This window comes from Mobula birostris, chromosome 4, assembly GCF_030028105.1.
Source record: "Mobula birostris isolate sMobBir1 chromosome 4, sMobBir1.hap1, whole genome shotgun sequence".
Lineage (NCBI taxonomy): Eukaryota > Metazoa > Chordata > Chondrichthyes > Myliobatiformes > Myliobatidae > Mobula > Mobula birostris.
The window spans coordinates 61,478,075-61,496,323 of record NC_092373.1 but is presented as its reverse complement, the minus strand read 5'-3'; the positions used below and the strand labels follow the sequence as shown (position 1 = coordinate 61,496,323).

General features: G+C 38.7%; 1 protein-coding gene across 6 annotated transcripts in view; it reads right to left on the bottom strand.

Annotated features, from left to right (window-relative positions):
* The window catches only part of ift80 (intraflagellar transport 80 homolog (Chlamydomonas)), a 275,494-nt gene that overhangs the window by 214,649 nt on the left and 42,596 nt on the right, over positions 1–18,249 (bottom strand). For 3 of the 6 annotated variants that reach the window (XM_072255425.1, XM_072255426.1, XM_072255431.1), the window contains exons 3-7: positions 16,826–17,049; positions 13,269–13,379; positions 8,944–9,012; positions 3,626–3,724; positions 2,547–2,656 (exon numbers count right to left, since the gene is read on the bottom strand). In XM_072255425.1, the coding sequence (XP_072111526.1) occupies positions 2,547–2,656; positions 3,626–3,724; positions 8,944–9,012; positions 13,269–13,379; positions 16,826–17,049 (613 nt within the window). The remainder of the gene's footprint in view (positions 1–2,546; positions 2,657–3,625; positions 3,725–8,943; positions 9,013–13,268; positions 13,380–16,825; positions 17,050–18,249) is intronic. The other 3 variants (XM_072255427.1, XM_072255428.1, XM_072255430.1) reach the window with 2 other exon arrangements.

Here is an 18,249-nt window from a genome sequence, read left to right as displayed (position 1 = left end):
TGTATCGGGTCGGCGGCCCGGAGGGTGCGGGCCACTGCACCACCCAACCTGCGACGACTCAGTCTAATACACCATCATCAGTGTGCTCGGCGCTGTTTTCCCAATTCCCGTAAGTAATACTACACTGTACATACATTATTTCTACTTTATATAGGCTGTGTATTTTTGTGTGTTATTTGGTAGATTTGGCAGCTTCATAGTTTAAAGATTACTGGAGAGCGCGTTAATGCCAACAGCACTTGCGTGAGATTTTCTGCCGAAAGCACTTGCGTGAGCTTTTCGCTACGGAGATCTGTGCAGGCAATTGTTGTAGAGTAGTATTTCTACTTTATATAGGCTGTGTATTTATCATATCATTCCTGCTTTTACTATATGTTACTGTTGTTTTAGGTCTTGTGTTATTTGGCATGATTTGGTAGGTTATTTTTGGGTCTGCGAACGCTCACAAAATTTTCCCATATAAATAAATGGTAATTGCTTCTTTGCTTTACGACATTTCGGCTTACAAACCGTTTCATAGGAACGCTCTACCTTCGGATGGCGGAGGAAACCTGTGAAGCATTGCAACTCAAAATTCTGCATGGAGCCCATCTGACTCCAGATTGTCTCTCGAAATTTAAGATGGGGTTTCTCCAAAGTGTTCTAAATGTAAAGTAAATAATGGAACTTTCAATCACTGTTTTTGGACTTGTCCCAAACTTCAGGCATACTGGAGTGATACTTTGGGTGAAATGGAAAAAAGATTCTGAAGATGGAGCTTGAACTGGACCCAATGTCGTTTCTCTTCGGCTTACCCAGCAGACATATTATTAATGCACATCAGAAAAAACTTTTTAACATCCTGACTTTTTGTGCAAGGAAGAACATTTTACTTTGTTGGATATCTGATAAGGTCCCGGACTTTTTGGTTGGCGTAAATTAATCATGGAATACATTCCTTTGGACTTTTTGACATGTATGATACACTCAAAAACAAATAGTTTTCATAAAACCTGGCAACCTTTTCTGCAGTATATAGATGTAAACCTGTCTGCTATACTAAAATGCTTTTATATAGAATGTTGTGGTGATGCCTCTATTTTGATGTAAGTGTTCTGATGCCTGATATCTGTGAAGGGAAGAAATGTAAATGTAAGTGTATCTGGAAATTGAAAGATTTGTTATGCTGAGCAAAAAAAAATAAAGAATTTTTTAAAATACAACAATTTTAACATAATTCCTCTGAAAGAAATTTAAAAATCACTCAAGATAATGAATAAAATGATGCAGTTTTAGTTAATCCAGGTTGTTCTGTAAATTTCTTTTGAAACTTTGAGAGGGCACTTATTTTCATAATGTAAATCTTTGCAATACAGTGGCACTCCCATCCCTGTTATTTCATTGTATGTGTGCAAAACAACTCTTACTTAATAAATGCTGAGATATATATATATATTTCTTACATTAGTAGATGGACACTGACAAGAAGATGTTATTTGCTGGAAGCATTTTAATAATGTAAAATGCAATCATTTTCTAATATGAAATTTCCCATGAAGTAAAGGAAATCAGCATCAATACAGTACACATCCCCCAGGTTTGGTGAAGATAAGCATTATGTACAGAAGAGGCCATCAGTGTTTAATTATATGCAATCAAACTTTATTTTATTTTCAAAATATGGCTGAATATCACATATTACCAAGGATTAGGCTAATTCACAGTCAATCACTTGTTGCCTCACTTTTTAGTGCTTTGAAATAGCAAGAATAATGACAGTGAAGCCATGGAACAAAAAAAAAATGCATGACAAAACAATATATCAAAATAATTTCTAACCAATGCAACTTAAATGCAAAACGAAGTAGTAAAATATTCCAAATATTTTAAATTATTCCAACCACATTTATTGAAGGTACAATTACAAACATTCATGCACCAAGTTTTCTGAGATAAATTTATATAGTGTACAAGAAAACTTAACCATTAAACATCACTGACCAAATGTGATTACTTAATTATCTACATCTTAATTAGAAGTATATTTTCCTTCTTGATTGAATGAGCTGATGTGTACAGCAAGCACAGTATTATATTTTGCACCAATCTGTGCCAGAAATTGAAGTAAATTAAAGACTCTCAAGTTATGCTGTTATGCTTTGTTGTTGTTTCAATATATCTTCTTTAAGACAATGTACTGACCATGCCCAGTTCCTAATACATAGCAAGATATGAAAGCAGCTTTGTTTACATTATGCTCAGTAGGGAGTCTATATAATTAATCATAGACACAAGGTTTAAACAGCCATTGCTTTTAATACATTCTCATTATTTTTCTAATGAATGGTTTCTATTATGGAACAGTTTTATATTCACTTCCTAAAAAAAACCCAATTTTATTTTCCTTAATGTAGATAATGTTGCAGTAACCTTAAGCTAATAATATACCCCTTCAAAATTTGATCAATAAATACACACAATATACAGGACTGGAGAGTCGAGTTAATTAGGTAGCAAAGTAGATAACGTTATTAATAGCAGGCAAAGTTTTCAGACTCTGCACATACCTGCAGGACTTTGGCACTTGGCTGAAGAGGTTTAATGATCAGTTGTCTCCCTGAAGTGTAGAGAATTTTGTCAGAATTTGGCCCCCATGCTACTGAGTACACGGGTGTACCTGTGTGAATATTGAAGCATAATCTTTACAAACACATACGTGCGCGCGCACACACACATACAGCCACTGCATTAATTTTGAGTTTAGTTGGAGTGCCTTACAAGCTCATACTCTGAAGCACCTCGGCCAAATACCTATTCTTTATGCTAAAACTAAATAAATAATATTGGCAAACTTCTCTAGCATAATTAAGAGCTGACTTTTTAATTTTAGGTTAAGATCATAACTTTCAACAAGAATGGCTCATGGAATCCTTCTCTCTTTAGGCAATTCACTAAAGCCAAATTCCTATGTCTGCAACAGCAAAGGCATGCAAGTCATTAAGAGATTTCAAGAACAGGTTTAATTTACAAATAAAAAATAGAAGAGAAGAGAAAAAGAGCAGATCATAAAAGTTTATTCAACTCAATATTCTAAGGTTGTCTGTATGGACTGATTGTAAATTACAATCTCTAAAAATTGAATGAGCACTATAAGAGGTCTACAGAAGCCACTTGATACAAATCATGAATAATCATTGGAACAGAAGTAATACCATACAGAAATCATTGGACAAAAATACTGCCTGGTCCACAAACTCCTCAGTATTATCCTTCTTTGTTTACTCTTCCCATACACAAAGATACCTTCAGTTGAAGTTAAGGTAGAGATAGCGGGGAATTAGATTAAGTCAATAAACTGATTTCCCTGTGCTAAGGATCTAAAATGTGAAAAGAAATTCACTTTTTCAAAGTGATGGAGCAGAGAGCCATGAATAAAACTTAGTAGTTGGAGGATTTAAGTTTCATATACATATATTAAAAGGAAATTCATAAAACATCAAGCAACACCTTCTCCAACAAACATCTTATATCTGAATGTACAAGAGATAATTTCCAAATTTGCAGATGACCAAAATAGTAATAAGCTTCAAGGAGATATAGCAAGACTATCAGAATAAGTAAATAGGTGGCAGATAATATTTAATACCATATGTAAAATGTTGTATTTTATTATTGTTCTTTGTCTGTCCTATTAGGTATAGTCCTTCCTTGATTCTATTATGGTTCTTGGATTTACTGAGTATGCCTGCAAGAAAACAAACTTCAGGGTGGTATATGGTGATAACAAATTTACTTTGAACTTTGAAAAGACACAGTACAAATGAGGACACTTTCTAAAAGAGATATCTTGCAGTATATGTGCATTTTTCATTTAACCTGGTCAAGCAGATTGATATTTAATAAAACATGCAGGATCCTCAGCTTTTAAAAGAGAGACAGTAGAAAAACAAAGTCATCTTGATGAACCTTTATAAATACAGGTTTGCATTCTGTCCAGATTTGAGCATGATCATTTAGGAGCAATATGAAAGATTTTGGGAGTGTGAAGAGATTTACACAAATGATTTCAGGAATAAATGAATGACTTCAGTTAACTGGACAGAGTGGTGCAGCTGAGCTTGTTCTTCCTGAAACAAAGATTAAATGCATCTATCAGATCTCATTGTAAAATTATAAGTACATAAAGGGAAATTGTATTCCCATTGAAGGGAGCTAACAGCAGGGTTATACTATGAATGCAATGGCAGAACAAACAGATGTGACACAAGGATTTACTTTGTGTTTTGAGATGCACCAAGTGTTTGGTGACTGGAATGCAAGGCTGGGGTTTGTAGTGAAAGCAGATTCAATTGTAGCATTCAAAAGACAGCTGGTTAAATATTGGAAAGAAAACAATCTGCGAGACTGTGGGGAAATAGTAGAAGAATCAGACTAGTTTCACTGCTCTTTCATGGAACCAGAACATATGAGTAACCCACTTCTGTGCTATAATCATTCTGAGCTTCTGTGACTGACAACACATTTCTCTCTCTCACACCCAGCATTATTAATTCTCAACCACCATCCAACCCCTGGCTATATCTTCCACCTTCTGGAGTGCAAATGGTTCCAGAGGTACAAAAATTGCTGATTATAGCATGCATCCAATGAAAATGGAATGTAGAAAATATCATTCTCTAAAATAGAGTAGCTTGATTGAAAAACAGCCAATTTTAAAAGCCTGAAGTTATATTTGCAACTAAATTATATAAACCCATCTAATAGGTTATGCAAATTAATAAATACTTGGTAGACGAAGCAAAATATGGGGAACCACAAGGTTATCTTCACTCTGGTTAAAAATATGTGCAAGTTGAATATCATAGAAATGAAAGATTAAGTAATGCAGCTGAATCGACATTCTGGCTGACCTCCTGCACCAAACACAAACTATTAGCTTGCAGATCACAAAAGTTATTTGGATGCCAGATGGAATACTTTATTACAACAGGCAAGTTTTGCTAAAATTCAACCAAGTGTTGGTGACACCACAGCTGGATGCACTATGCAGTTTTGGTCACCTTCTTTTAAAGATATAATTTAGAGAGTGTTGGCATGTGGCCAAGTGGTTAAGGCATTCGTCTAGTGATCTGAAGGTCACTAATTTGAGCCTTGGCTGAGGCAGTATATTGTTCCCTTGAGCAAGGCACTTAACCACACATTGCTCTGTGACGACACCAGTGCCAGGCTGTATGGGCCCTAATGCCCTTCCCTTGGACAACATCGGTGGCGTGGAGAGGGGAGACTTGCAGCATGGGGAACTGCCAGTCTTCCATACAATCTTGCTCAGACTTGCGCCCTGGAAACCTTCCAAGGCGCAAATCCATGGTCTCACGAGACTAACGGATGCCTATAGTTTAGAGAAGACTCATTATATTGATTCCTTGGGCGAGGGGATTGCCTTGTGTGGAAAGGTTGTACAGCTTAGACTGCAAATCACAGTTTAGAATGATGAAATGTGATCCTGTTAAATCAAATATGATGCTGAAGAAGGATGTTAAGAGGACTTGTCCATTCACAGGGCAATCTAGAACTAGAGGCCCCATGAGTAAAAGGAATTACTCATTTAAGACAAAGATATAAAGAACTTCTGCTGAACCCCAGCAATTCCCAAACTCATGGAGCTGTGCAGGATGAATCATTGAGTTTATTCAAGGTTGAGATAAGAATTTTATTCAACAAGAATGTCAAGGATAATGAAACAGGCAGAGCAACAGATGTGAGGCCAGAAAGACACATAGCATTGAATGGTAAAACAGGATTTGAAGAGACTATGGTGTCATCAAGTTTCATTTCTTTCTGCTCTTGTACAAATCTAAAAATCTGGAGCATTTGAAAGAAGACATTAGATATTTTCATCAGTTAAAAAGTTCAAAGTTCATAGTAAAGCTATTATCGAAGTACATATATGGCACCATATTTTCACCGAGATTCATTTTCTTGCAGGCATTTTCAATAAATCCAGTAACCATAACAGAATCAATGAAAAACAGTACCAACAGAGCAGACAACCAGTGTGCAAAAGACAAATTGTGCAAATACAAAAGATAATAATAATAGAGAATAATTATCAAGATCATGAGATGGGGATCCCTTGAAAGTGAGTCCATATGTTGTAGGATCATTTCAATGATGAGGCAATTGAAGTTGAGTGAAGTTTTCCCCTCTGGTTGAGGGATAATAACTGTTCCTGAACCTGGTGGTGTGAGTCCTGAGGCTCCTGTACCTTCTTCCTCATGGTAATAGCAAGAAGAGAACATGTGGGGTTCCCTGACGATGGATGCTGCTTTCCTGCGACAACGCTCTGTGAAGATGCACTCAATGGTGAGGAGGGCTCTACCCATGATGGACTGGGTCAACGTACCCATTACTTTTTATAGGATTTGCCATTCAAGGTAATTGGTGTTTCCATGCCAGGCTATGACACAGCCAGTCAATATACTCGCCACCACACACCTATAGAAGTTTTCAAAGTTTTAGACTGCCATGCTGAATCTTCACCAACTTCTAAGGAAATAGAGGAACTGCCATGCTTTCTTCATAATTGCACTTAAGTGCTGGACCCAGGACAGGTTCTTTGAAATGATAACACTGAAGAATTTAAAGTTACTAACCATCACCACCTCTGATCTCACAATGAGGACTGATTTATGGACCTCCAGTTTCCTTCTCATGTAGCAATAATCAGCTCTTTGATCTTGCTGACATGGACTAAGAAGTTGTTGCTGTGGCATCACTCAGCCAGATTTTCAATCTCCCTCCTTTACAGTGCCTCAAAAAAGTGTTCTGCCCCCACAACAATTTTCACATTTTACTGTCTCATTTTCCAAATTTAAAATATAATTGAAGTAGGATTTCTGAGCTATTCTACAAAACATTGTGCATCATGTCAAATCAAAAGAAAAATTCCAAAACCCGTCTGCAATTTACTAAAAAATTAAAACCAAAATTGTGAAGCTAAAAAAGAATTCATCCCTTTTGTAAATACTATGCTAACTTTCCTCAGGTGCAATATACTGCAGTACCTTAACAATTCACTCAATTTCTTGATGTTGAAAACTGAAGGATTGCTTGAATTTTGCCCCCTCTGTAAGGTCCAACAGTAGGTAGATTTTCAACAGACCAAATGAAAATGAAGACAAAAGAACATTCAAGGCAAGACAGGGAAAAGATAAAAGAGAAGCACAAAATCTGGGGAAGGGTACAAGTCCATCTTAAAGGCACTGAACGTACCTCGAAGCTCAGTGCAGTCCATCGTGAAAAAGCAGAAAAATTATGAAACCACAGCCACATTGTCTAGGTCAGGCTGCCCCTCCAAACTTAGTCACCAAAGAAGAATGGCACTTTTAAGAGAGGCTACTATGATGCCAATGGTCACTCTGAGTGAACTGTAGAAGTCAGTGCCTGCAACTGGAGATGAAGTTCATGGCTCCGCAACCTCCAAGGCCTTGCACAAATAGGGTACTTATGGAAGAGTGGCAAGGAAAAAGCCCTAGATAAAAAAAGCATATCCTTAATCACAAAGACTTTGCAAAGTGTTACTTAGAAGATGCTGTAAAGATGTGGAAGAGGTCTTGTGGAAGATGAGACTAAAGTGGAATTATTTTGTTATTTGTAGCATAAATCAGCCACATCAAAGCTGCACATCAGCCTGGTAAGACAATTCTCAATGTAGAGTATGGTAGAGGTAGCATTATGTACCGGGACCCTTTTCCACAGCAGGGGCTGGAGATCTGGTTAGATGGGAAGATGAATGCTGCTAAATACAGAGAGATTCTGGATAAAAACCCACTAGCCTCTGCCAGAAAGCTTAAACTGGGGAGGAAGCTAGTCTTTCAGCAGGACAATGACCCAAAACACACTGCCAGAACAACCATGGAATGACTTCAAATGAAGAAAATTGATATCCTTGAGTGGCCCAGTCATGGCCTTAACTCAATCAAATATTTTTTGAAGGACCTCAAGAACGCTGCCCACTGTCCTTCCCCTTCTAATCCGGGATAGCTTGAGCAACTTTGCAAGGAGGAATGGGTAAATCTTGCTGCATCATGATGTGCAAAACTGAAAGAGACTTATTCAAAAAGAATATCGGCTATAACAGCTCCAAGAGGTGATTCAACGAAATACTCAGCAAAGGGGGGGATGAATACTTTTGAAGTGCTGATATTTCAGTTTCTGAATTTTAGATTTTCATGCTTTACAATTTACCGTTTTTTGGGCTCTGTTATGGGGAAAAAGAAGGAGAGTGATTCACCAATAAAAATTCTCAGTAAAATTGATCAAAATCCCTGGTTGTGATACTCATTTATGGGAACAAAGAATTGAAGGTTGATTACTTTTGCAAGGCACTGTATGCTGATTCATTACATTTGAATTGGCCTATGACACTGGCGTCCTCAGCAAAATTGAATATGGCACTGTTGATGTGCTTAGCCACCCAGTCATAAGTGTAAAGCGAGTAGAGCAGGGGGCTAAGCACACAGCCTTGAGGTGCACCTGTGCTGATGGAGATTGTGGAGGAGATGTTGTTACTGATCCAAACTGACTGGAGTCTGCAAGTAAGGAAACAGTCGATCAAATTGCAGAAGGAGGAATTGAGACTTTGGAGCTTATTGATTAGTTTTCACGGGACGTAGTATTCAATTACAAAGAATATTACCTGTGAACTACTGCTCCAGGAAACTTTAAAAGGGGAAATCACCTCTTCAGAACTGTGATGCATGCTTTATTCCATTCCCCCACCCCACCCCCGTGAGAGAAGCTTTGCTATTCATAGTTCATTAATTTCACACTTACCATGGAGCATTTGATTATGCAGTTTTCAGTGCTAGGGTAACTGCCATGGATATTTATACTTTGCACTTATTTCATGTACATGACTGTACAACATATGCCACAAGGATTTCAACAATTCAAAAATCTTACCTTGTTGTATCATGGTTGATCTTAGCATTCCAGTTTTGGACCAAATCTTAATTTGCCCATCTTCACCAACTGTAGAATACAAGCAGTATGCATCAGATGCAAAGCTTAAAGTAATTATGAAAGTCTTTATTTCTTACTTACAAGTCATGCCTTTATAATCTAGGCTGGCTTTGCTTTCAACTGGTAGATATGCAAGGCATATTGTCCAATGACTTCAAGTCACTTAAGCCATCAGAAACATGTTAAGGTTCAAAATCAATACTTTGTTAGTACAGCAGCTAGAAAAGGAGGGTTTCTTGGAGATCACTGCACGAATAGGATGAGTTAAAAGTAGATGAATTTTTTAAAATTCAGGAACTGGAAGCATAAAAATCATTCCAAATATGAAACCTTAAATTAGCAAACAAACCTTTACTGGGTTTCATAGGTCTTCCTGCAAGAAATGCAAAAAAATGCAAACTAGTTTGAAGCCAGGCTGTTGTGATTTTCAGATATTTCCTCCAGATATTCCCTTCAGTTCAGTGAAACCAGCCAATCTTTTTAATTGGGACCAGGGAGTCCATTTGCCTTAACTAAGTTCCCCCACTACACACAAGTAATAAAAATAGGTTATTTAAGGTATTGAGGAAATTACATTAAATATTATCATCCAATTTCATGCTGGATTCTTTAGGATCTTACAGTTTTAGTGTATATACAATGTGGTGTACCAAAAGAACTGCTTCATTGAAATACACTTGCACATAAAATGTACACCGTAATTATTCAGTGAAGGTGACCACACCAGTTTGATTCAGTGGTATTAATAGTCCGTCAACCAGTAGGGTTGGTCGGTACCATCTGAGGGGAATAAAGCTAATAGTGATTTTTGGCAAGGGACACATCTCTAGAGTTAGAAAATATGTGATAGCATTGCACCAGTGGTAGCTTTATTACTTCAAATAAGTAATCACTTTTTGTATATATTCCATATTAACATCAGTACAGCAGAAAATGTTACCCCCCCCACCCCCAAAGGTAAAAAACCTCATTTGGAGAGACTTCTGGAGTTTTATCAATGTCATATTTTCCATATTGTTGTATGAATTCAAAACAATCTTAAGCTTTTGCCATAGCATATAGAATTACAGTACAATAATCCAAATGTGGGGTTCCACACGGCCACAACCTAGGCCCCATTTGGTTGTAAGATGAATATATTTAATCAAAGACTGCTTTCCATACTTTGTTTTCCATACTTTCATAACTTATTAATAATCATAATAATTTTCCAAGTCTTCCACGTCTTCTACATCTTCATCTGAACTTTCCGCACTCTCCGAGGTGGATGCCTGGTTCTCACAGTCTGCCAGTCTGCACATGTCAGTACACCGGAGGCCATTTGCAATACACATACATCTTGGGAGTGGACATTTTTTTGGACAATTACAGGCCAGTAGATCCAGGACAGCATCGGGTGCTGGCTGGCCTTTCATCCAGTGCACCACCAAATGTTCACTTTCCTCTTCTCTCTCCATGCTCCATCCTCTGCCAACACGGCTTAGCACTTGTGGGTCCTTCTCCAAACATCTTCTCCATATAGCAGCCTGGTAGTTGGCTCGCTGTGCATGTTTTGTTTAGCAGTCCTTGGATGGTGGGAGTTGATGACTTTCGATTTCACCTTTTTTGGCACAGAAAAGGTGATACCTGAGCTTATTGATCTTGGTGGTTGATGCTTTTGGGGCATATAGGAGACATGTAAATGCCTCCAGTTTGTCCATCAGTTCTGGGGAGAGGTCCCATTCCTGACCCAACTCTAAGAATGTGTCCTGAGTTTCTCTGTTGCTGGTCAGAAGTTTTAGGGCACTTGTCTTCCCTTTGCCTGTAGTGTCACATCCTGTATATGCATGCAACCCAATAAGAGCCCTACAAACCTCTATGCCAACAATGTCAGCAACCTTCCTGATGTCTACAAGCCTCGTACGGGTTCTAGTGCTACACTTCTGGAACAATGGGGCCTCGATCTTGTCGCAAAATGCTGAAAACCTGATAAAGATAAAGACATCTGTGTCTTCTGAGCAGATCACTACAGATTGGTATCCCTCTCTTGTGGCATGGGCAGCATGGAGAAGTAGGTGGCCATCTTTCTTCTTGTTGACACTGAAAAGCTGACACCTCCTCACTGTCTTGAGATGTGATTCTGTAACATTTGTCATTCACAGTTGCATACAGAATCTTCTCCTGTAGCTTTGCTCTGTACTCCGCCTTCCTCCATTCATGGACGATGAAGCTAATGAGACTATTTTTGTTACTGACTTTAGTCAGGAAGCTCCTCCACTGCCTCACCACCTGTGTGCCTGTGATACCTTGCAACTCATGACCAGTCTCTTCACCCCGTAGAGATCTCTCACCATTCTTGACAGAGTTCTCCTTGCATGTGTCGAACACAACATCTATTCTGCTACTCTGACTGCCTTCCCTCAGAGCCATACCCAGAATTGTGGCAACATCTCTGAAAGTAGCTTGATCACCTTTCACTCTTTGGACCAAGTTCATTCCATCAACCACTGTAGCAGAGTTTCCTGAGAGTTGCTCTTCCACTGCTACATTTTTCTGCAAGGTTGTGGCTAAAGTAGCTTTATTTGTCTTCTTCAGCAATCCTTCTGGTGTGGACAGGGCCCAGGGCAATGGTCCAAGGGGATGAGAAAGGATATCCTCCATACGTAGACTGTACCCTTGTGCCATCACTATGGTGCATCCAAACCTGTCTGCTTTCAAGATGATCGCCCTCCCATTTGATTTCACTTCTCTCTTCTTACACATATCACTGAATGTTTTCAGCTTGTTGGTTTTCATTGGGTCATGGAATTTCTTTGCTGGGTGGGTCTTCCTCTAGTCTCTCATCATTGAAGGTTGCACAGCATTGCTCACCAATCTCATATGCCTTCATCAGGTCAGAGGCAATGTCCTTGGAGGCTGCCTTTGCTGTAGAGATGCTAATGAGGTCCCGCTTCTCTGCAAATGGGTTGACCCATTCATGTATGAGGCTAGCCACTGCTGAAACTGCTTCCTCATCTTTCTGGATTCTTGGCCGCTGTAGCTCGGCATGACAAGGCTCTGATTTGTTACCTTGCACCATCTCCCTTAACTGTCCCAGGAATGCACTGTGGTGTTCAGCTGTTATGTAGTAACGCTTGATAGCTCCAGCATTCAGGCTGAACCGTGATGTGCCTCCAGGAGTCTGTGTGTCTTTGTTCACTGTGGCTTCAATAGCCTGGTCCACAGGTATCTGCCCAAAGGGGTTGTTACTTGACAGCTGCACTGAGAATTGGCCAGTCTTGAAGGCCTCAGACACAGAAGGATTCTTCTCTGGGAGGTTCATCATCTGAGCAAAGTAAGGGGACAGGTACCTGGCATAATTTATCTTATAGGCAAAGCACCATGGGATCATGGTTCTTATAGCATGAAGGTTACCATGCAAGCTACCACCGCTGCAATGCTATCACATATTTTTCTAGCGCTAGGGGTGTATAATTTGCCAAAAATCACTATAAGAATTATTCCCCCCAGATGGTACCACTGGACCACATTTGGGGTTCTGGCTCACGGACTATAACTTTTGAGCTTCATGCAGCTCAGTGTGAAAGGATTTGTGTGCTTAAGGAAGTGCAAAAGGTAATCTCCACCCTCCCATTTACAAATATTAAAATTAAATTTAGGAATTTCACAGATGAACTGAAACTAACACTCTAGTTAAAAACAAACACAAGAAAATCTGCAGATGCTGTAGATCCAAAGCAACACACACAAAATACTGGAGGAACTCAGCAGGCCAGGCAGCATCCATGCAAAGGAATAAACAGCCGACGTTTTGAGCTGAGACTATTCTTCAGGACTGGAAAGGAAGGAGAGAAGGATTCTCTTCTCCCCTTCCTTTCCAGTCCTGAAGAAGGGTCTCAGCCCAAAACGTCAACTGTACTCTTTACCACTGATGCAGCCTGGCCTGCTGAGTTCCTCCAGCATTTTGTGTATGATGCTAATTAAAATTATGGCTACATCTTCAAAAAACATAACGAGGTGATGACCAAGTTCTGTACAACTGGTAAAACAAATTTTGCAGTACCAGAAATATGTCTTACGAGACCAAAGCTTTGGAAGTGTTGTCCTACTGAGCCATCATGGAAACATTCTTCTGTTTATACCCAGCATCATTTCTGCAGACAGTATCTTTCTAAGCTTATCTAGCTGAAATTCACTCATATGAAGTGCATAAACAAAGATCAAAAGACGGATCAATGGTTTTAATTTCAAACATTAAATTAATTTTAAAGTTCCCTCTCAATCACCTGTTACCAAAGCAGTTCCCTCATAGTTCCACCTTCCTGCTAACACAGCTCCACGATGTGCTTCTACACTTTTTTCCACTCGTCCCGTCTTTGATACTAAATGAAATTTACCTTAGACAAATGAAAAAGCTAATCAATATTTTCAATCAATACATGCATAAATAGTTGAAGTATAATCAGATCAATTTATTTTTGTACCTTCAATTTTTCACAATGAAGTTCTATAAATTGGCATTAATATGCAGGAGATCATATGACTTGTATAATCAACACACAACATCCTCTTTAAACCAATATCTACCATTCTTGCATGAATTTTAACTAACAAACTTTAGGCAGATTATCACCTACATTATATAGTGCTTTCTCATACATTGTTCAAACTGAAGTACAAGCAAAACTATATGCAGTTGTTAAAAATCTCTAAGAATCCAGCAGATATTTGCCCAGTACTTTGGTCCATTATTCCTATACTACATGTGCCTATTAAAAAAAAGAGAAACAGATACCACACACACTTAAGGTTTAACTAGCTCACAGAAACTACCCAATAACCATTTTGAATAAGGTTGTGCCCATTCTGAAAAGTTTACTGTGGCCACAATTATTTTAATCTTGTGGAATATTAACTTGTAAACAGCATTTCTTAAATTCTGAAGCCCAATTAATTCAACACAGCCATAAATTTAATATTACACTTGAAACTACTAATTCTGATTAACCTAATAATTTTAGTGAAAATAAGATTTTTTCCCCAGTGAAAACCATATAAATTTGTTTACCTTTTGTGTTTCAATCTTTAGACATTTGCTCCATATTAATTCTTACTGACAGGTTCAGAAAATAAGAATACATAATCCACTTCCTTCACCTTTTGATGTTTCAGCTGTTTACTGAATTACTGAATCTAAAGTTGTCTCCAATGGATTGTCAGTTCTTAGCATTATTTTCAACTTACCAGACCCTCTAATATTAACAGGAGATGTAATAACTTCATGAAATTCAATGAAATTGAATTTGGTTAGTCTACCAGAATTTTATTTGTTGTAATTATTAAGTAAAGCATTTCAGTCACATTTTCCAACAGCTAATTTATAAAACATGTAATTTACATGGCACACTAAGTAAACTAGAAGCAAAAGATTGGAAATTTGTATGAAGGGATTAAAGGCAGATAAATCTCCAGGGCCAGATGGTCTGCATCCCAGTGCTTAAGGAAGTATCCCAAGAAATAGTGGATGCATTAGTGATAATTTTTCAAAACTCTTTCGATTCTGGACTAGTTCCTGAGGTTTGGAGGGTGGCTAATGTAACCCCACTTTTTAAAAAAAGGAGGGAGAGAGAAACCAGGGAATTATAGACCGGTTAGCCTAACATTGGTGGTGGGGAAAATGCTAGAGTCAGTTATCAAAGATGTGATAACAGCACATTTCGAAAGCGGCGAAATCATCGGACAAAGTCAGCATGGATTTGTGAAAGGAAAATCATGTCTGACGAATCTCAGAATTTTTTGAGGATGTAACTAGTAGAGTGGATAGGGCAGAACCAGTGGATGTTGTATATTTGGATTTTCAAAAGGCTTTTGACAAGGTCCCACACAGGAGATTAGTGTGCAAACTTAAAGCACACGGTATTGGGGGTAAGGTATTGATGTGGATAGAGAATTGGTTGGCAGACAGGAAGCAAAAAAGTGGGAATAAATGGAACCTTTTCAGAATGGCAGGCAGTGACTAGTGGGGTACCGCAAGGCTCAGTGCTGGGACCCCAGTTGTTTACAATATACATTAATTACTTAGATGAGGGAATTAAATGCAGCATCTCCAAGTTTGCGGATGACACGAAGCTGGGCAGCAGTGTTAGCTGTGAGGAGGATGCTAAGAGGATGCAGGGTGACTTGGATAGTTTAGGTGAGTGGGCAAATTCATGGCAGATGCAATTTAATGTGGATAAATGTGAGGTTATCCACTTTGGTGGCAAGAACAGGAAAACAGATTATTATCTGAACGGTGGCCGACTAGGAAAAGGGGAGGTGCAACGAGACCTGCGTGTCATTATACACCAGTCATTGAAAGTGGGCATGCAGGTACAGCAGGCGGTGAAAAAGGCGAATGGTATGCTGGCATTCATAACAAGAGGATTCGAGTACTGGAGCAGGGAGGTCCTACTGCCATTGTACAAGGCCTTGGTGAGACCACACCTGGAGTATTCTGTGCAGTTTTGGTCCCCTAATCTGAGGAAAGATATTCTTGTCATAGAGGGAGTACAAAGAAGGTTCACCAGATTGATCCCTGGGATGGTAGGACTTTGATATGATGAAAGACTGGATCGACTAGGCTTATACGCGTTGGAATTTAGAAGATTGGGGGGGGGGGGGATCTTATTGAAACGTATAAAATCCTAAAGGGATTGGACAGGCTAGATGCAGGAAGATTGTTCCCAATATTGGGGAAGTCCAGAACGAGGGGTCACAGTTTGAGGATAAAGGGGAAGCCTTTTAGGACCGAGATTAGGAAAAACTTCTTCACACAGAGAGTGGTGAATCTGTGGAATTCTCTGCCACAGGAAACAGTTGAGGCCAGTTCATTGGCTATATTTAAGAGGGAGTTAGATATGGCCCTTATGGCTAAAGGGATCGGGGGTATGGAGGGAAGGCTGTTACAGGATTCTGAGTTGGATGATCAGTCATGATCATACTGAATGGCAGTGCAGGCTCGAAGGGCCGAATAGCCTACTCCTGCACCTATTTTCTATGTTTCTATGGTATTGTAGTGCAGTGGTCCCCAACCTCCGGGCCGTGGACCAATACATTGCTGTGAAGCATGCAGGGGTGCAGTGGTAGTCAGAACGCACCCAGCACATCTTTAAGAAAAAAGCCGAAATAAACAAGCTAATTAATTAGGTGCCGTCCGGCATGTAAATGTCGGCCCAGATCAGAGGCAATGCAATCAGCAATCACTTCTGATCTGGGTCGACATTTACATGCCAGGCAGCACCTAATTAATTAGCTTGTTTATTTCGGCTTTTTTCTTAAAGATGTGCTGGGTGCGTTCTGGCTACTGCTGCACCACTGCATTCTTCGCGGCAATGTATCGGTCTGCGGCCCAGAGGTTGGGGACCACTGTTGTAGTGAGTCCAAACTCACATAATTATAAAATTTCCTGGTTGCAAAATCATTTCACAATCAAAGTTTAAGCAGCCTTAATCCAATTGTCAGTGGTTATTCAGATAAATTTTACTTTCAGAAACCAGAGCTGCTACATGGGAAATAGAAATGCATTCAATTGGTTGAAAAGAGGTGGCTAGTTTGCAAAGAATTAGATTGTAATCTGCATCTAACCATTTTATTTTCAGTGTAGGACTATTTCTTGAGAGCACTGGATAATCAGAATGGAAATTATTTCATACATTGTAGCTATGGCGAAAAATAATGGTATACAACAAGTTCTGTACTACAAATTTCCCTACTATATGTTGTCCATAATGGGGGGGGGGGGAAGAAAAAGTATATTTCACTGAGGAAAAAAATAATATAACTTAGTTTTTGACTCAAGACTTACCGTCTGTACTGGTGAGCACAAATATTTCTGTCTGTATCTGCTTCTTGCCTCCTGTAGTCTTGGGGAACCAATGCATATCTATTGGATAAATTTCTTCAGCAAGCCTTACTACTTGGACCGTTTCATTTGTTAATAGATTCCACTTCAGGATTTGGTGGTCATCACTGGATGAAAATAACTCATCTGCTGTTGTCCATCCAACACAACTAACCAACTCTTTATGTGAGGTGAAATTAAAGAAAATATCAATAACAGATATTGACTTCAATTATAAGAACAAATTTTGTTATAAAGCATGGTGGCACAAGTCAACAGTGATCTAATTTTAAATATTAATATGAGTTTGCATTTACAGTATTCCATAAAAATAGATTGTCAAGGACTTTACGTAAGATTACCATACAGACTGAAATCAATTGACTCCCACGATTGCTGTCTTACATTGCCAGGTGACAGGTTAAAATATGCCTTTGGCATAGATCCTCTAGCAGACTTGCAAGCCTACAGGTCCACTCCTTAGGCCATAACATCAAAAATCATTGTTGTAAATACTGTTTCCATTCTTTTTAAGCTTGTTAACCTTTGCTATTTCCCCATTTGTTGAATGCAGTTCAACTTGTTAAAATCACACTATTGCACACTCAACTCCAAATCACAAGGAGAAAGGGAAAGCGCATCGCAGCTTAGCTTAAATCATATCCACTGTAGACATATACACAATCATGCAACAGCTCAAAAACCTTTGTGTTCTGTTCTTCATGAATGTTCTTTTGACATTTTACTCAGTCTATCACAACATAAGCTAAGTTTACTAATTTAGCATCGATTACAAATTAACTACATGAAGCTTCTGGTTTGCACGGTTTAGCCATTCATCGTATTCCATCTGTTAAGGAACTCAGTAAGACTGCCTGAGGCAGAATAAACCTCAACCTCACATTCAAATCACAAAGGATTTTTTTTAACTGCAACTGGTCCATCTGAATTTAAGAGATTACAACTATTTATCTTTAAGTGTCAAAACATGACACCAAAGCTTTGCACCTTGAATTTATACATAGCAGGGAAAAAAATTTTAAATGATCCAAAAAAAAATCTGTAAACATCCAGAACAAAACCTACAAATATTTTCTTGTGTCAATAATTGCAATTTTTCCCTCTCCATCCTAAGCTTCGGCTTTCTATTACTGATAAAAATTATCTGCAATTAGAATTTCATTTAATATTTCCAGTATCTTTACTGTATTATCCCTGTACTGTTATTGGCATAAATTATGATTTTCGATAGTCTCCAAGCACCAATCAGCACACCAATTATGAGTTGGAGAGCTACGAGAGAGGAGGCAGCGCACAGGTCAAGGAGCAAAGTTTAAAAGGGGAAAGCTTCGCAGGAGCTCGGCTATAACCGGAGCACCAAAATCAGA